Consider the following 17,570-nt stretch of genomic DNA (forward strand, 5'->3'; position numbering starts at 1 on the left):
GCAAGCCAGCAGGTCACCTGCAAGCCAGCAGCTCACCTCAGGTGTGTGTCTTCATATGCAGGCAGCCAATCCAGAGCCCACACCTCTAAGAGCCCCTTTATCCCTTATGGACTCTCACACTCTGGGCTCCCAGCCACCTGCCCTCATCACCCAGGGCTCAGGTGCCCGACAGTGAAGGACAGTCCCTGCCCCACATCCGGTTGTCATCATTCAATCTAGGCAGCCTTAAAGCTGTTTACCCTGCCTCAGCCAGCCTTCCTGCAGAAGCAGAAACTACCCTAAACGCTCTTGTTTTTTCCTCCTCCTCCTCCCTCTGTGCCCTCCCTCGGCCTGGTGCTTCCCCGAGTGGCCCGCTCCACGCGCCCAGCCTCCTGTCGCTAGGGATCTGTGAGTAAAACAAACTTCCTTCGTGATGGCATGCAAAGGCTGTGAACAACAGCTGACAAAAGTGGAAATACAAATGGTCAAGAAACATGAGAGTGTCCAGGCTTATTAAAAATGTTTGCAGGAGGAGTTCCCGTCATGGCGCAGTGGTTAACGAATCCGACTAGGAACCATGAGGTTGCAGGTTCGGTCCCTGGCCTTGCTCAGTGGGTTAAGGATCCGGCGTTGCCGTGAGCTGTGGTGTAGGTTGTAGACGTGGCTCGGATCCCAAGTGGCTGTGGCTCTGGCGTAGGCTGGCAGCTGCAGCTCCGATTGGACCCCTCGCCTGGGAACCTCCATGTGCCGTGGGAGCAGCCCTAGAAAAGGCAAAAAAAAAAAAAAAAAAGACAAAAAAAGAAAATGTTTGCCAAGTAGTTAAGTCGCTAAAAATCAAATGAACCAAGTTTTTAATGACAACTAGCCACCTAAGAGGTGAGCAATCTCCCTTTTTGGCTGATGAGAATTGGAAATTGGAAAAAACCATTTTAGAGCCCTAAAAAGAGCCACGTCTCGGCTGAAATCAATACTTCTTCATTTTTCAGGGAAAGATATTCATATGAATATGAGGCTATAAAATATGAGTCTAGTGAGTTTATGACATTTACGTGAAGCGCTACCCCTCAAGAAGTGCGAATCATGGAAAAGAATGGTTTCGGGGTTTTTAATTAATTTTTAATTGTATTCAAGCAACACATTTACATCTCCATTAAAAATTCAAATAATCTCAAGAGAGGCTTATCATGGAAAACAGCGGTCCCCTGCCTCCCCCTCCCACCTGTAGATCCTGCTGTGCTGTGCTGCCTGCTCTGAGGTTTCTTTTTTGTTGTTGTTGTTGTTTTTGTCTTTTTGCCTTTCCTAGGGCCGCTCCTGCGGCATATGGAGGTTTCCAGGCTAGGGGTCAAATCAGAGCTGTGGCTGCCAACCTACACCACAGCCACCACAGCGCAGGATCCGAGCCACGTCTGAACACCACAGCTCCTAGCAACACGGGACCCTTAAGCCACCGAGCAAGGCCAGGGAGCCACCCTGTGTCTTCATGGATGCTAGCTGGGCTCGCGAACATGTGTCTTCATGGATGCTAGCTGGGCTCGTGAACAGGACCTCCTCTGCTAGACATCCTCTAGAAATATTGGAGATGGAATTCTTGTCGTGGCTCAGCTGTTAACGAATCTGTCTAGCATCCATGAGGACACAGGCCTCGCTCAGTGGGTTAAGGATCTGGCGTTGCCACGAACTGTGGTACAGATTGCAGATGTGGCTCAGGTCTGGCATTGCTGTGGCCCTGGCATAGGCCAGTGGCTACAGCTCCAATTCGACCCTTAGCCTGGGAATCTCCATATGCCGAGGGTATGGCCCTAAAAAGACAGAAAAGAAAGAAAGAGAGAGAGAGAGAGAGAGAGAGAAAGAAAGAAAGAAAGAAAGAAAGAAAGAAAGAAAGAAAGAAAGAGAAAGAAAAAGAAAGAAAGAAAGAAAGAAAGGAAGAAAGGAAGGAAGGAAAGAAAGAAAAAGAAAGAAAGAAAGAAAGAGAAAGAAAAAGAAAGAAAGAAAGAAAGAGAAAGAGAAAAAGAAAGAAAGAAAGAAAGGAAGGAAGGAAGGAAGGAAAGAAGGAGAGAGAGAGAAAGAAAGAGAAAGAGAAAGAAAAAGAAAGAAAGGAAGGAAGGAAAGAAAGAAAGAAAGAAAGAAAGAAAGAAAGAAAGAAAGAAAGAAAGAAAGAAAGAAAGAAAGAAAGAAAGAAAGAAAAAGAGAAAAAGAAAAAGAAAGAAAAAGAGAGATTGGATATGGAATAATGTTTCTAAAAACATCCTGTTGATGTTTGTTTTAGAATCCTGCTAAATTTATAGAAGAGCTTGGGGAGAATTTATATTGTTGCAAAATTGAGCCTTTGAATTCAAGGCAGCAGCTTATTTTCTACCTTCATTCAAGGTCCTCCCTCAGTGAAGTTTATTTCATGTACATTTCCATGTCTATGTCTTGATAACTTCATTCCCAAGGGTTTTGAATTTTCTGTTGTCATTATGGGTGCAATTTTTTTTCTATAACATTTTAAAATTGGTTATTGCTCAGATATTTGAAAGTACCTATTTTTCCAGGCTCATCCTGTAATCGACCACATTAGTAAACTATTGTTTCTAGCAAGTTTTTTTTTTTGTCCTGCTTTAATTTTCTGGGGGTTTCCAAGAAGAAAATGATATAACCTGTAGACGATGGCAATTTATCTCCTTTCGAATATTTGCGCCTTTTATTTTATGTTCATTTCTTCTTTTTTTAATTCCTTGTGGCATATAGCACGCTGTTTAAGCCAGCTTTTTAAATTTAATTTTGATAGGTCATACATTTGCAAAGTCAAAAATCAAAACAATTGGAGCTCCCTGGTGGCTCTGTGGGTTAAGGACCTGGCATTGTCACTGCAGTGGCTTGGATTGCTGCTGTAAGCACAGGTTCCATCCCTGGCCTGGGAACTTTTGCGTTCCACAGACACAGCCAAAAACAAAAAAATCAAAACAGTATATGGTGAAAAATCTCCCTGCCACTCCTGACCACTCATCTGCCTAGTTTCAACCCCTTATCCACTGCACCCCACCTCTGCCAAAGTGACCTGTTATGCGTTTGCCATGTAGCCTTCCAATTTGTCTTGTGATGGGTACTTACTCTTATTTTCCCTCTTTCTCCATAAAAAAGTAGCCAGCTACATATGCGGGCTGCTTTCTTCCCTTTGCATGTAGTTTACCTGGGAGATGGCCCCATATTTTTTCTCAGATGCATCACAGCCCTTACATGGCCGTGTCTGTCCCGGTGTCACCAGTCCTATGTTGACATCCTTGGGCGGTTTCCCATCTTTTGCTTCTGCTGACGTTGCTGCATGAATAACCTTATACAAACATCGTGCTGTGGGCAGGTGCCTCTGTAGGATTCATTTCCAGGAAGGGAGCTGCTGGGTCAGAAGCCACCTACATTGTACTCCTAGGAGCGCTGTCAAATAGCCCTTTCTAGGGATTAGTCCGCTTTCCACACCCACGAGGAATGGATGAGTGTGCCTTTTTCCCTGGTTTCTCATCAGGAAGTTGGGCATTAAAGTCTCAAATTTTTGCTGATGGGTGGAAAATGATATTTTAGTGAATTTGAATTTGCATATCTTTTATTACAAGCAACTTTAGACAGCTTTTCATATATTTGAGAGCCAGATGGAGTTCTTTTTCTAGGAACACTTTGAATCGTTTGCCCGTTTTTCTACGGGGCTGTTGGACAGTTTCTGAAGAATCAGATATATTGGTATAAATCTTCCAGGGTTCATACAGGGAGGTGTCTTTGTACTATTAGCTCTGTGATCTCAGCCAATTACATACCCCTTCATGCCTGAATTTCCCAACTGTGAAATGGAGTTAAAAATAATTCTGCATCACAGGCTTGGTATACAGTTTAACTGAGCTAATCTTTTTAAGTTCTCACATAAGAAGCACCATATGTGATGGTTTAAAAAAAAAATGAAGGGGTGAGGTTATCAGTGGCAATTTTTGTTTCGTTTGTCATGACTTCTGGCTTTGCTTCTGTTGGGTTGTTTTGTTTTGTTTCTGTTTTTGCCTTTGAGAAAGGTGTATACACACACTTACTCAAATATACTAAATATGTTTTACTAAGTCTTCTGGACTTTATTAGAAAAGCCTTCCCATCTCCAAGTTTACAAAGAAACTTACAACTATGTTTTCTTCCAGTGTATTTATGGCTTAAAAAAAAAAGCATTTACTCTTTAATCCATTTGAAATATATGCTCAGGCAAGATGTGGGATGTGGTTTTTCTTTTTCTTTTTTTTGTCTTTTTGCCTTTTCTAGGGCCACTCCTGCGGCATATGGACGTTCCCAGGCTAGGGGTCGAATCGGAGCTGTAGCCACTGACCTACACCACAGCTCACGGCAACGCCGGATCCTTAACCCACTGAGCAAGGCCAGGGATCAGACCTGCAGCCTCATGGTTACTAGTTGGATTTGTTTCCCCAGCGCCACAGTGGGAACTCCCTGGCTGTTCTTATGTGCTCATGTCAACATTTGAATCAGTGTATAGAGAAGCCCCTGAAAACACATGCTAGGATTTTGAGGGATCATACGATATTTAACTTAGACTTGGCACCTTTCTGATGTTGAGATAGCCTCTTCAAGGAGAGGAAATGTGTTTTTATGTATTAGTTACTTCTTTTTTGTTCCTTCATAACATTATTAAGCTTCCTTGATATAGGTCTTGCCAATTTCTTATGAGATGTATTTCTAGGTATTTAATCTTTGGTATTGCAAAAAAAAAAAATCTTTACTCCCATTAAATCTCTAACGGGCTGATTTTGGGGGGAATATGAAAGCTGATGATATCACTTAAGGTTTTTGTCTGCTTATTTGTTTGTTCTATGGGAATATCTAGTTTGGTCTTTAAATGTTTTTAAACTTTTTCATTGAAACTCGGATACAGATTTAATACAAGCCTTTTCATTGCTGTGTTATTCAAGGTGGGAAAAACGGAATTGATCTACCTGTCCAATGGTTAAGAGATAAGCAGAGTAGTTGCCACACCTCATACGGCGGACTACTCAGCCACTGTTAAAAATATACAGGCAGATCTTGGAGGTGGTACAGGTTTGCTTTCAGACCACAATAAGGCAAATAGCATTATAAAATGAGCCACACAATGTTTTTGGCTTCCTAGTTCCTATAAAAGTTATGTTTGCACTATGAGTTCCCACTGTGGTACACTGGGTTAAGAATCTGACTGCAGTGGCTCTGGTCGCTTTGGAGGTGAGGGTTTGATCCCCAGCCCGGTGCAGTGGGTTAAGGATCTGAAGTTGCCACAGCTGTGGTGTAGGTTGCAGCTGCAGCTCAGATTGGACCCCTGGTCCAGGAACCTCCATATGCCAGGGGTGCAGCCAAAAATAAATAAAAAGGGTTCTATTTATACTGTACTGTAGTTTATTAAATGTGCAACAGCATTATATCTTTTTTTTTTTTTTTTTGTCTTTTCTAGGGCTGCTCCTGTGGCATGTGGAAGTTCCCAGGCTAGGAGTCGAATTGGAGCTATAGCCACTGGCCTACACCACAGCCAGAGCAATGCAGGATCCAAGCCGAATCTGCGAGCTACACCACAGCTCACGGCAATGCCGGATCCTTAACCCACTGAGCAAGGCAATGGATCGAACCCACAACCTCATGGTTCCTAGTCGGATTCGTTAACCACTGAGCCACGACGGGAACTCCTATATCTTCTTCTTTTTTTTTTTTTTTTTTTTTTTGTCTTTTTGCCTTTTCTAGGGCCGCTCCCACGGCATATGGAGGTTCCCAGGCTGGGGTCTAATCAGAGATGTAGCCGCCGGCCTACGCCAGATCTTGGAGGTGCCACAGCAATGAGGGATCTGAGCCACGTCTGCAACCTACACCACAGCTCAAGGCAACGCCGGATCCTTAACCCACTGAGCAAGGCCAGGGACTGAACCCGCAACTTCATGGTTCCTAGTCAGATTCGTTAACCACTGCGCCATGATGGGAACTCCGGGAACTCCTATATCATTAAAAGTATACATTCCTGGAGTTCCTATTGCAGCTCAGTGGAAACTAGCCTCCATGAGCACTGAACCTGACTGGCATCCATGAGGACTCAGCTTCGATCCCTGGCCTCGCTCACTGGGTTAAGGATCCAGTGTCGCTCTGAACTGCAGTGTAGGTCACAGATGTGGCTGGGATCTGGTGTGGCTGTGGCTGTGGTGCAGGCTAGCAGCTGTAGCTCTGATTCAACCCCTAGCCTGGGAACCTCCATATGCTGCGGGTGTGGTCCTAAAATAAAAGTAAATAAATAAATACATACATTCTTTAATTTAAAAATACTTTTTTGCTAAAAACTGTCACCTGAGCCTTCAGTGAGTTATAGGAGTAACATCAAAGATGGCTAATCGGGGAGTTCCCGTTGTGGTGCAGTGGTTAACGAATCCGACTAGGAACCATGAGGCTGCGGGTTCGATCCATGGGCTTGCTCAGTGGGTTAAGGATCTGGCGTTGCCGTGAGCTGTGGTGTAGGTTGCAGACATAGCTCGGATCCTGCGTTGCTGTGGCTCTGGCGTAGGCCGGTGGCTACAGCTCCGATTAGACCCCTAGCCTGGGAACCTCCATATGCCGTGGGAGCGGCCCAAAGAAATAGCAGAAAGACAAAAAAAAAAAAAAGATGGCTAATCGCAGATCTCAGTGACAAATATAACAGTAGTGAAAGGCTTTGAGATGCTGCAAGAATGATCAAAACGTGACCCAGAGACAGGAAGCAGGCAAATCCTATTAGAAAGATGGTGCCAACAGACTTGCTTGGTGCAGAGTTGCCACACTCACTTTGTAAAAAAAAAAAAAAAAAAAAAAAACACAATACCTATAAGGTGCAAAAAAACAAGGTCTGCCTGCGTTATAATCACGTAAAGGCCAGGAAATGACTATATTAAGGGAAGAAGTAAAAGCTGTCTGAGACGTGAGATCAAGACTGTTTAGTGCCTTGATCACACCTCTTAACCGCTGGGCGTGTAGATCATACCTACACACACACCAAGACACATACAAGAAATGTCACAGGATGTCACTTATGGAGTCTAAAAGGCGATACAAATAACTTATTTACAAAACAGTAATGGATTCGCATAGAAAACAAGCTTATGGTTACCAAAGGGCAAGGAGGGGGAGGAATCGGGGTTTGGGATGAGCAGGTGAACACTGTTGTCTATGGAATGGTGGCCAGCGGGGACCTGCTGTACATAGCACAGGGGACTGCACCAAATACTCTGTGACAGCCTATATGGGAAAAGAATCTGAAAAAAAAAAAAAAATATATATATATATATATATATATATAACTGAATCACTTTGCCGTACACTTGAAACTAACACAACACTGAAAAGCACCTATAATTCAATGAAAAAAAATTTTTTTTACAATAAGGATAAACAGAGAGAGAGGAGTTCCCACTGTGGCTCAGTGGGTTAAGAACCTGACATAATGTCCATGAGGATGCAGCTTTGATCCCTGGCCTCGCTAAGGATCTGGAGTTGCCTCAAGCTGAGGCGTAGGTCACAGACGCGGCTGGGGTCTGGTGTGGCCATAGCTGTGGTGGAGGCTGGCAGCTGCAGCTCTGGTTCTACTCCGAGCCAGGGAACTTCCATAGGCCGTGGGCGTGGTCATTAAAAAAAGAGAGAGAGACCAAAGACGAAGGAAAATGCACCCAAAGGTCAAAGAAATTATCTCCAAAAGACCTTCAGGGGCTTTACAATATTCTTTTTAAATTTCTGTTTTCTAAATATGTGGGTGTGTGTGTGATTTTTATCATGAGAAATGCTATTGAAAAGACACCCTTGCCCATTAATTAGTTTCTTCCTGATCTGCACTTGACCCCGTTCGTATTTTGCTCTCTCTCTCTCTGGGTGGAGGGCAATCCTCCCACCAGCAGCCTGGGCAGGAAACCTGAGTCACCCATCCTCTCCTTTCCCTTAATTCCGCACCCCAGGCTGCTTTGCTCCTGCAAGAACTCAAATTCCTCCGCCCTCCCTAGGGTTGTTCCAGCCGGCCGTCTTCCAGGAGCTCGAGTTCGTTCCCTTGTTCCTCCTCACCCTCTGCCAGCTTGAAACCACCTTCTCCGAGGTTGTACCACTCCCAGCCTAAGCACTTACGTGGCTCTCAGCAGCCACAGGAGAAAAATCTGGACGCAAGCACTCAAGGTCATCCCCATTCTGACCCGAATCTCTCTATCCCAGGACACACCTGTTACACACCAGTGTCTAGGTAGCCTGCACTCCGGCACCGCACCTGGAAGAGTGAACAGTCATCAAATTCAGCAATAGCTGGTACACAATTGGACTTGAAACCACCGGCTCTGCCTGCTGGCTGGATCTGCTCTCCTGGAAATGGAGCATGTGTATAGTGGATGCGGCTTGCACACAGGCATCGTGGAGGCAGGAGTTCAGCCTGGTATCCAGGTCCAGACAGAACCAGTTCTAAGCCACGCTAGAAAAATCATGACTTGTCCGGCTTAGGAGCCTAAAAAGAGTAGGGATCTCAGATTTCTGCCCAGCAACCATGACGATATCCAAGCCGTGTTTTGATTGGCTGAAGAGCCCTCGCGTGTGGAAATGCGCAGATTCTGTCTCATCTCCAGCTTCTTTCCTCTGCTCTTTCACTGTTTCCTGGGGCGTCTCTGACCACCTCATCGCACAGCTGGAGCAGAGGTCGTCCCGGTGTTACAGGGAGTGGGGGATCTGTCCCGGTCAGGGCTTTTTGTGGACACTTTGCCAGGGTGGGCTATTCCCATTCACACTCCACTCAGCCAGGGATGAAACGGGTCACCTCACTGATGAATATAATTATTTGAGTCCCCGAATGGATGGGGAAAATGACCCCCGCTCAGATCGTCGGTGTCAGAAAGTGAGACACCCGAACACGGGGAGCCGGGGAGGTCTCGGCAAGGCTCTTTCCCTCTGCAGAAGGGCGTGAGTGCTCAAAAGGCTCGTGGGAAGAAGGAAGACCCCTTACTTATCCGTAACGCAGGCGGTAGATCTGTCCCCTTCCCATGGGTCAGGTCAGAGCACACATTCTTCTCAGTTGGCTCCTTTGAAACAAATTGTTACAGGGAGAAGAGGGAAAAGGGGAGGGGCCAGAGGAAGGCATCTCAGAGGAAGCAGGAACCAAGGCTTCCTTTGCCAGAAAAGAGACATGTTAATTTTCACAATTTCCTCCTTTCGTCTTTTTTATCAGATATTCTTTTCTTCAAACTCTATGAGCATAGTTTGACTTTCACGTTCTATTGCGTCCATCAGAAGCATGTTGGTTTGATGGGGAGGAGGTCCCAGTTGGTGTGTTAGGGCAGTGTCTATTAATCTTTGAATAAGGCCCCTGGACAACATCAAACTAAGACAAGGACATTTATTAATGCGATTAGAGGGGTAAGGATTGAAGCTATTGGTCCCTTTCATCTTCCAAACCAATTTTTTCAAAGGTCTGTGAAGGGTCATTAACACCAGAATTTTTGGAAAGTCTATCTGCTAAGGTCGTTCGTCTTCATAGGGCCTTGGACCAGAATTTTTGGAAAGTCTATCTGCTAAGGTCGTTCGTCTTCATAGGGCCTTGGCGATGGTGCCGTCTGGGGCGGTGTTACTTGGGATGAAGGTACAGCACTGGACCACTCATTACACAGACCCCACCCTCTTCTGGCAGCAGCATGTCTAAAGCAAGGCTCTTTTGCCAGGCCGTTTGACGAGTTGGCCCCAGCTGTTGGGCTATTCCTTTAATGGCATCGCTAGGGTAATTAATGCAATCTGAGGTTTACCACTCATTTGATAATGCGCTCTATGTATTTTAACATACCAAACAATTCTAACCAAAGTTATAAGAGATACCAAAAGCAAATACAGCCGGTCGCTTAAAAGAACACTATATAATCTGTTATTAAAGTAGTATTCCAAGGAAACCGTGCTAATTTTAGAGGCATCTGCTTGTTCGTAAGGTTAATTTTTTTTTTCTTCTCTGTATCACGCGTTTTGTGAACCCTGGCTTCTTTTGTTTGGCCCCTTTTTCACTCGGCTTTCAAGTTGGCTCCGTCTTGAGAGTGTTGGTGCTTTAACAGGTCGGCTGAACTCTGTGCATTTGTGAGGAGTGGAAAGGAACATACCGTCTTTTCTATCGAAGGAAACCTTGGTGACTCCATGTTGCTCCCTTATGGCTGAGATGCCCTCCTGCGACCCCCTCCTCTTTCCCGCTTCTCCCAGCAACAGTCTGTTTCAAACAAGCCAACCGAGAAGAGTTTGCGCCCTGGCCTGACCCACGGGAAGGGGACAGGTCCGTCGCCTGCGCTAGGGACCAATAGGGAGGGTCTCTTCTTCTTTGCCGGGGCTTTTTGAGCACCCGCGCCCTCCTGCAGAAGGAAAGAGCCTTGTCGAGATCTCCCCGTGTGCCCGTGTCTCCTTTTCCAGAACTGGCGATCCGAGCCCTGTCCCCGACAGAAGGCAGAAACATTCAAGTAGAAAGTCCCACCCAGAAAGCCAGACCCAGAAAGAAGTTCTGAGTTCTCCACCCTGTTGATTGATTGTATTTCATCCATCAGCATACGCCCCCGGGGAAGGAGAGGAAAAGGAAGATGAACCACTGGCCTGATGCAAGGCAGGAAGCTCAAGTTCCAGCTTCGCCCCTGCCCCCAGCATTGGCTGGTTTTCAAACTTCTGTCTTTTTCACTCCCTGGCCCACCTGCTGGGCCCCAGCCTGGACCTGACTCTCTCTTGCCCCCGGACTTTGTAGATTCTGTGCATAAAACCCTCTGGCTCAGGGCTTCTGGGTCTAACATGCACACGCGGCACTCCGGATCCTGTGAAATGCAGGCTCTGGTTCTGTGGGTCTGGGGTAGGGCCTCCTGCCGCTCCTGGGGGCCCCTTAAGTATCAAAGTCTAGGTTCCCAAACCCCCACCTTCAGAAAACACCCTGCAAGTTTACTGCCTCTCATTCTTCCAGCCCCAGCCTCGCCTCACCGCCCCCTGAAAGCCCTCCAGGTACCCACCTCCCCAAGATGGGATTAAAAATCAAGCACTCCCCCAATAATGTGCATCAGCTTGGCCCATGTCCCAGCCTGTCATCTGCCTGCCAGGAAGCAGGCAGCGGGCCTGGTCACCATTGTCCCACCTGAATCCTGTGTATGCTTGGCTTGGGGAAGAAAAGAACTCTTTTTTTTTTTTTTTTTGCCTTTTAGGGCCACACCTGTGGTATATGGAGGTTCCCAGTCTAGGGGTCGAATCAGAGCTACAGCTTCTGGCCTACACCACAGCCACAGCAACACCAGATCTGAACTTCATCTGCCACCTACACCACAGCTCACAGCAACGCTGGATCCTTAACCCACTGAGCAAGGCCAGGAATTGAACCTGCGTCCTCATGGATGCTGGTCAGATTTGTTAACCGCTGAACCACGACAGGAACTCCAGAAAAATAGCTCTTTTCTGGATCCATAAATGAATGCTGGCTTGCCTATATTTCTCTAAGCCTTTTATAAAACATTTTGAATCCTCAGACACTAAGCATCTTTTTGTTTTTTTGTGGCAAGACTTGCAGCATATGGAAATTCCTGGGCCAGGGGTTGAATCAGAGCTGCAGCTGCCAGCTTATGCCACAGCCATGGCAACACCAGATCCAAGATGCATCTACAACCTATGCTACAGCTCACAGCAATGCCAGATCCTTAATCCACTGAGTGGCCAAGGATCGAACACACATCCTCACAGACACTATGTCAGGTTCTTAACCCACTGAGCCACAGTGGGAACTCTAGACAGTAAAAATCTTTTTTTTTTTTTTTTTTTGCTTTTTAGCGCCGCACATGCGGCATATGGAGTTTTCCAGGCTAGGAGTCTAATCGAAGCTACAGCTGCCTTAACCCACTGAGCAAGGCCAGGGATCGAACCTGCAACCTCGTGGTTCCTAGTCGGATTCATTTCCACTGCGCCATGACAGAGAACTCCATTTTTTTTAGACAGTAGAAATCTCAAATGGGAGTTCCCTTTGCGGCTCAGCGGTCATGAACAGACTAGTAACCATATGCTGCAGGTGTGGCCCTGAAAAGCAAAAACAAAAAACCCAAAAAAACCTTAAGTATCTTAAGTGTACTAGGCGTGCGGGTTGCGAGCCATTTCTGTACCCACACTTGGCAAAAACATGCTGGTTTTACACCGGAGGGATGCTGTGAGCCTCCGGGGAGTCCACCTGTGCCCTCCAGCCCTTTCGCAGGGGCAGCCCTAAAAAGTCCAAATAAAAAAAGTAAAAAAAAAAAAAGTTATCAATAGGCCTGTATGTCCCTCGTCCAGTAAAACTAGCCCACATGCTGAGTCTCAGGCCTGCTCTTCGTAAGGTTTCCATGGAGCAGCTATGTGACAATGTGAACAGGGTTTGATTGATCCGACGTGGATGCCCCCAGCCACCCGACCTCGGGAGCCCAGCGTTGCACGACACAGGCTGCGCTTATCTTGCTGTCCGAGCCCCTGCCACGTGGCCTGACAGGTAGAGGAACGCAGCGGATGCGCTTTCACGGAATATACGAACGAATGAATGCATGAAAGTGGAAGAAACAGGTGGTATAATTATAAGCCGTCTTGAACCTCTTGGGAAGAGAAGAGAATGAGTCCAAACAATGGAACCTTCCCAGGAGCAGTAAAATTGAGGTTTTCCTCTTAGTCCTTTCCTGAGAGCTTTTCACAAAGCAGGTGACGGGACGGTGAATCACCCCGTCCCAGGGAGAGGAAGAAGGAAGAGGTGTTCAGTTACACACCCCAGGCTTATCTATTTGCTCATTCGTTTATTCAGTCATTGAGCAAATATTGAGAGAGTGCTGGCTGTGACAGGGCCCCGTCGGAGGCCCTGGTATTCTGCTGTGAACAGGTCGAGCGCCCTCTCTGTCCCCACGGCACTTGTGGTCTGGGGGAGAGGGGATGCTTCTCCAGATAATAAGCAAATTAACCAGAACATGCCTAAAATTCTGCTGGGCGATGCTCGGTGCTGTGAAGGAAGGAGAGACGACAGGGACGAGAGATGCTCCTTTAGAGAAATACCATGGCCGCCCTCCCATCATCACGGCCCAAGTCCACAAGGCCTCCCAGGCTGCCTTGTTGTGGCTCCCCTGCCCTCAAGGCCGCCAGCTGTCACCTGCACAAATGTCTGGTGGGGGGGGGCGCACAGAGGGAACCCCAGGATTGGTCCTGCCAGGAGACAGAGCGCCATCGGGCAGTCCCACTCCCTGTCCCAGTCCCACTCAGGTCCCCCTCCAATACCTCCCTGCTCACCGTTAGCCTACTGGGGGGCAGCCTCTTGTTCACACCAGGAAGCACTGGCAGGGCCTGACTGTCTTTTGCAAAGTGTCATTGTCCCTTCTGGACGATGGCTTCACCGTCTCAGGACAAGATCTTGCTTCTGCATTTTTCAGCGTCCCCATGGTTCCAGCGTGTGTCTCCCGCTGAGAACCAGCGGCCTCCACCAGCATGGACCCTAACGGCAGAAATCGCAGGCTGGGGAAGAGGGCTGCTATTTGGGGACCTTTTCTATTCCTTACTCTTTATTGCCCAGCATAGGTTTTTTCCGACCCTGGCTGCCAGCACGGGGGGAGCCTGAAGACAAAGCGTTTTTGTGGTCTGCTTAGTGTGAGGGTCTCCCTCTGAACTTGGGGATGGGGGTGGGGGTGGGGGGTTCCAGCGCCATCCCAGCAACACGGGGAGCAGGTCAGGGCTCTCTCCTGCCCCCTCTGCAGAAGCCCCAGTCAGCAGTACACTTGTCGGCGTTCCTGTGGTGGCTCAGAGGGTTAAGAACATAGCCAGTATCCGTGAGGATGTGAGTTCCATCCCTGGCCTTGCCCAGTGGCTTAAGCATCCAGTGTTGCCCCAAGCTGTGACATAGGTCGCAGATGCGGCTCGGATCTGGTGTGGCTGTGGCTGTGGCTGTGGCTGTGGCGTAGGCCGGCAACTGCAGCTCTGATTTGACCCGTAGCTTGGGAACTTCCAAGGGCAGGTGCGGCCCTAAAAAGACAAAAGCAAAACAACAGCAACAACAAATTACATTTGTCATCATTGGATTCAAATCCCACAAGGACTGCAGGGGAGTTTTCATTTCAACCTTATGAAAACAAAGGAGGTATGGGAGTTCCCTTCGTGGCTCAGCGGTTAACAAGCCCAACTAGGATCCATGAGGATGCGGGTTCGAACCCTGGCCTCGCTCAGTTGGGTTAAGGATCCGGCGTTGCCATGAGCCGTGGTGTAGGTCGCAGAGGCGGCTCGGATCCCAAGTTGCTATGGCTGCTGTAGCTTTGATTCGATCCCTAGCCTGGGAACCTCCATATGCCGCAAGTGCAGCCCTAAAAGTGACAAGGAGAGAAAAAGAAAAAAGAAAACTTAGGACCAGAAGAATGAGATGAACTAGCTAGAAAAATGGCAGAGCTGGGATGGGAACCCAGGCTTCAAGCATTCACATCCGACGCAGTCTCGACTTTCTTCCTTTGCTTTCGTCTGATGGTTCAATCGTTCATTTGTTCAAAAGTCACTGAAAATGCGCTGTGTGCGAAGTATGGTTTTAGCTGCCGGATAAACAGGTCTCAGAGCGGTCCTGTCCACAGGAACCGGAACAGATCATTGTCACGCAGTGTGATAAACGCCCCTGGAGGAATATAAGGCGAGAGCCCCCGGCCCGAGTCCACTAGCCTTGAGACATTGAACGACTCACACTTCTCACCTCCTCAGCCGCTGCATCTGTAAAATGGGAATAACAGCTCCAGCCTCCCTGGAGTCACCAAAGTAGCAGGTCCGAGTAAGTGTTCATTCATCCACCGTTTTGTTAAGACACTGGAGGGACAGAGGGACGGCGGTGAGGGACAGGCTAGCCTGAGTCAGTGAAGAAGTGCTCTCGAATTTTTTTTGGACAACAATTTTATTGTTATTATTATTATTCAATGAATGACTCACAACTCAATTTTTTTAAACAATGTTTATTAAACAGGCTTTAAAATTTTTCTTGTCACGTCTTTAAAAACACACAAGCTCTGTGTGTGTGTGCGTGTGAAACCACTTGCCACTCTACTGATCACTGTTAGACTTTTTGAGGGAAAAGCAACTTTCAGCTCACATCGAAAAGGGATGTACTTGGAGTTCCCTGGTGGCCTAGTGGTTTTCGGTGTGGTCACTGCTGTGGCCCGGGTTTGATTCCCGGCCTGGGAACTTCCGCATGCCACAGATGCAGCCAAAAATCAAAGAAAATGCAAGGGAGGCGTCCATCCTAAGAGCAGAACAAGCCGAGTTCCTTGGCACAATCACAGAAAAGCCATATGACCGCGGAGTTTTTGTTTTGCATTCTTCATCAGGTATTCTGACCTTTGTTCTGTGCTCTGGGAATGATTATGGTGGTTTTATTTCTTCCAGAAACCCATTCTTCGCCAGCCAAATCCTCTGCTGATCAAACACACCTTGCTGTCAACATGTACGACCAGGCTAATTTGAGGTATGGCATCCACTCCTCTTCTTGAACTTGTGGCCTGAGCTCGAATGACAGTGGCTGGAAGAGCCACAGCCATTGTTTTATGCAGTGATTGTTGTTCCAAACATACTATATCGGATTAACCCCCAACTGAATCCACTTCGAGGCCCCTGAAGATGAGGCCTTTAAGAGAGATTAGATGTAAGCAGAACACAAAGGTGTGAAGACATTGCCAAGGACAAGTCGCTTTGCCCACAATTCTGGATGTCCTTATTTTGCAAGGTAAGGGTTTGGACTGCAGAATTCCCGTAAGAGGCCTCCTTCCAGCTCCTGGAAGATCCTAGATTTGGAGTATCCCCGCTGTTGGAGACTGAATGCTTGTTCCAAGCCCACCTCCTCACCCCTCACCTTCCTACCCCCACCACCCGCTACCCTGTCCCAATCCACGTGCTGAACCCCTAACTTGCAATGTGCTGTTATTTGGAGACGGATTCCTGGGGGTAATAATTAAATCTAGATGAGATTATGAGGGTGAAGCCCTCCTGATGGGGTCAGCCTTGCAGGTTTGGTTTGGTTTGGTTTTGCTTTTTAGGGCCGCACCTGTGGCATTTGGAAGTTGCCAGGCAACAGGTCAAGTTGGAAATGCAGCTGCCAGCCAACACCACAGCCACAGCCATGTGGGATCCTTAACCCACTGAGTGAGGCCAGGGATTGAACCCTCGTCCTCACGGATACTAGTTGGGTTCATTAACTCTGAGCCACAAGGGAAAGACGCCAGAGTGAGCACGTGCATGTGCATGTGTGTGCACGTGCATGAGAGAGACACACACAGGCAGGTGCACTGCCATGCACCATGGCAGCTGTCTTGCCAGCCTGAAAAGGCTTCACCAAGAACCTAATCTCCTGGCACCTTGATCTGAGATACCCAGGCTTAGAACTGTGAAGGAATGAACTTCTCCTGCCGAAGCCCCAGCCTCACACCCCCAGTCTGTGGTATTTTTGTTTCAGCAGCTGGTGCTGACTCATCCAACTGCCCAGGAATGAAATGCTCACAGGGAGCCGAACTCAGTGAAGCCTGGCCTTTTCACCAGCTCCGCATCCCTTCAACACATACTGAAGTCCTGCGTGCTTATGAGCTGCTCCACCTGGGCTGCACACTGAGGACTTCAGAGAAATAAACACAGTCTCTGCCTTCCAGGAACCTGCAGGCCAGCAGGGGTGACAGCCATGCAGGCTCCGCTTTGTTATAAATACCTGAAGATACTGCAGGGGGCGCAGGTCAGGACAATGAGGGGAGGTAGGAGACACTTTGACATGGGAGTTATTCATAAAGCACCTCAACGAGGCTCCTCAGACCTTTTTTTCCTTTTAATTTTATTCTTATTATTTTTTTTGTCTTTTTAGGGCCGCACCCACTGCATATGGAGGTTCCCAGGCTAGGGGTCTAATTGGAGCCAGAGGCCTACACCATAGCCACGCAGGATCCGAGCTGCATCTGCGACCTGCACCATAGCTCACTGCAACACTGGATCCTTAACCCACTGAGTGAGGTCAGGGATCGAACCTGCAACCTCATGGTTCCTAGTCGGATTCGTTTCCGCTGTGCCACGACAGGAACTCCTCTTCCCTCTTTTTTAATGATACACGTTCTACAGGGACTGAGGACAGCAGTGGGGAAGCCAGGCCCTGATGAGAAGAAGTGGGAGCACCACGACTCCCTGTCTAATTAGGGACTTTGTGCAGTGGCCACGTCTTACCCCAAAGTGGGCCATTTCTGGCCCTTCTTCTTTTTTTTTTTTTTTTTTTTTTGACTTTTTTTTTTTAATTACTCAAATGAATTTATCACATCTGTAGTTGTATAATGATCATAACAATCTGATTTCACAAGATTTCCATCCCACAGCCCAAGCACATCCCCCCACCCCCCAAACTGTTTCCTCTGGAGACCATAAATTCTTCAATGTCTGTGAGTCAGCATCTGTTCTGCAAAGAAGTTCCGTCTGTCCTTTTTTTCAGATCCCACATGTCAGTGAAAGCATTTGATGTTGGTGTCTCATTGCATGGCTGACTTCACTTAGCATGATAATTTCTAGGTCCATCCATGTTGCTAAAAATGCGGATATTTCCTTCTTTGTAGTGGCTGAGTAATATTCCCTTGTGT

General features: G+C 47.5%; 1 protein-coding gene across 3 annotated transcripts in view; it reads left to right on the forward strand.

Annotated features, from left to right (window-relative positions):
• Positions 1 to 16,445, forward strand: part of BACE2 (beta-site APP-cleaving enzyme 2) — a 119,476-nt gene extending 103,031 nt beyond the window's left edge. The window contains exons 9-10 of one of the 3 annotated variants that reach the window (XM_021071005.1): positions 15,355 to 15,433; positions 16,418 to 16,445. In XM_021071005.1, coding sequence (XP_020926664.1) covers positions 15,355 to 15,433; positions 16,418 to 16,430 — 92 coding nt within the window. In that variant the 3' untranslated portion in view covers positions 16,431 to 16,445. Of the gene's footprint in view, positions 1 to 15,354; positions 15,474 to 16,417 lie in introns of those variants that run through there. The other 2 variants (XM_021071006.1, XM_021071004.1) reach the window with 2 other exon arrangements.

This window comes from Sus scrofa, chromosome 13 (assembly GCF_000003025.6).
Source record: "Sus scrofa isolate TJ Tabasco breed Duroc chromosome 13, Sscrofa11.1, whole genome shotgun sequence".
Taxonomy (NCBI): domain Eukaryota; kingdom Metazoa; phylum Chordata; class Mammalia; order Artiodactyla; family Suidae; genus Sus; species Sus scrofa.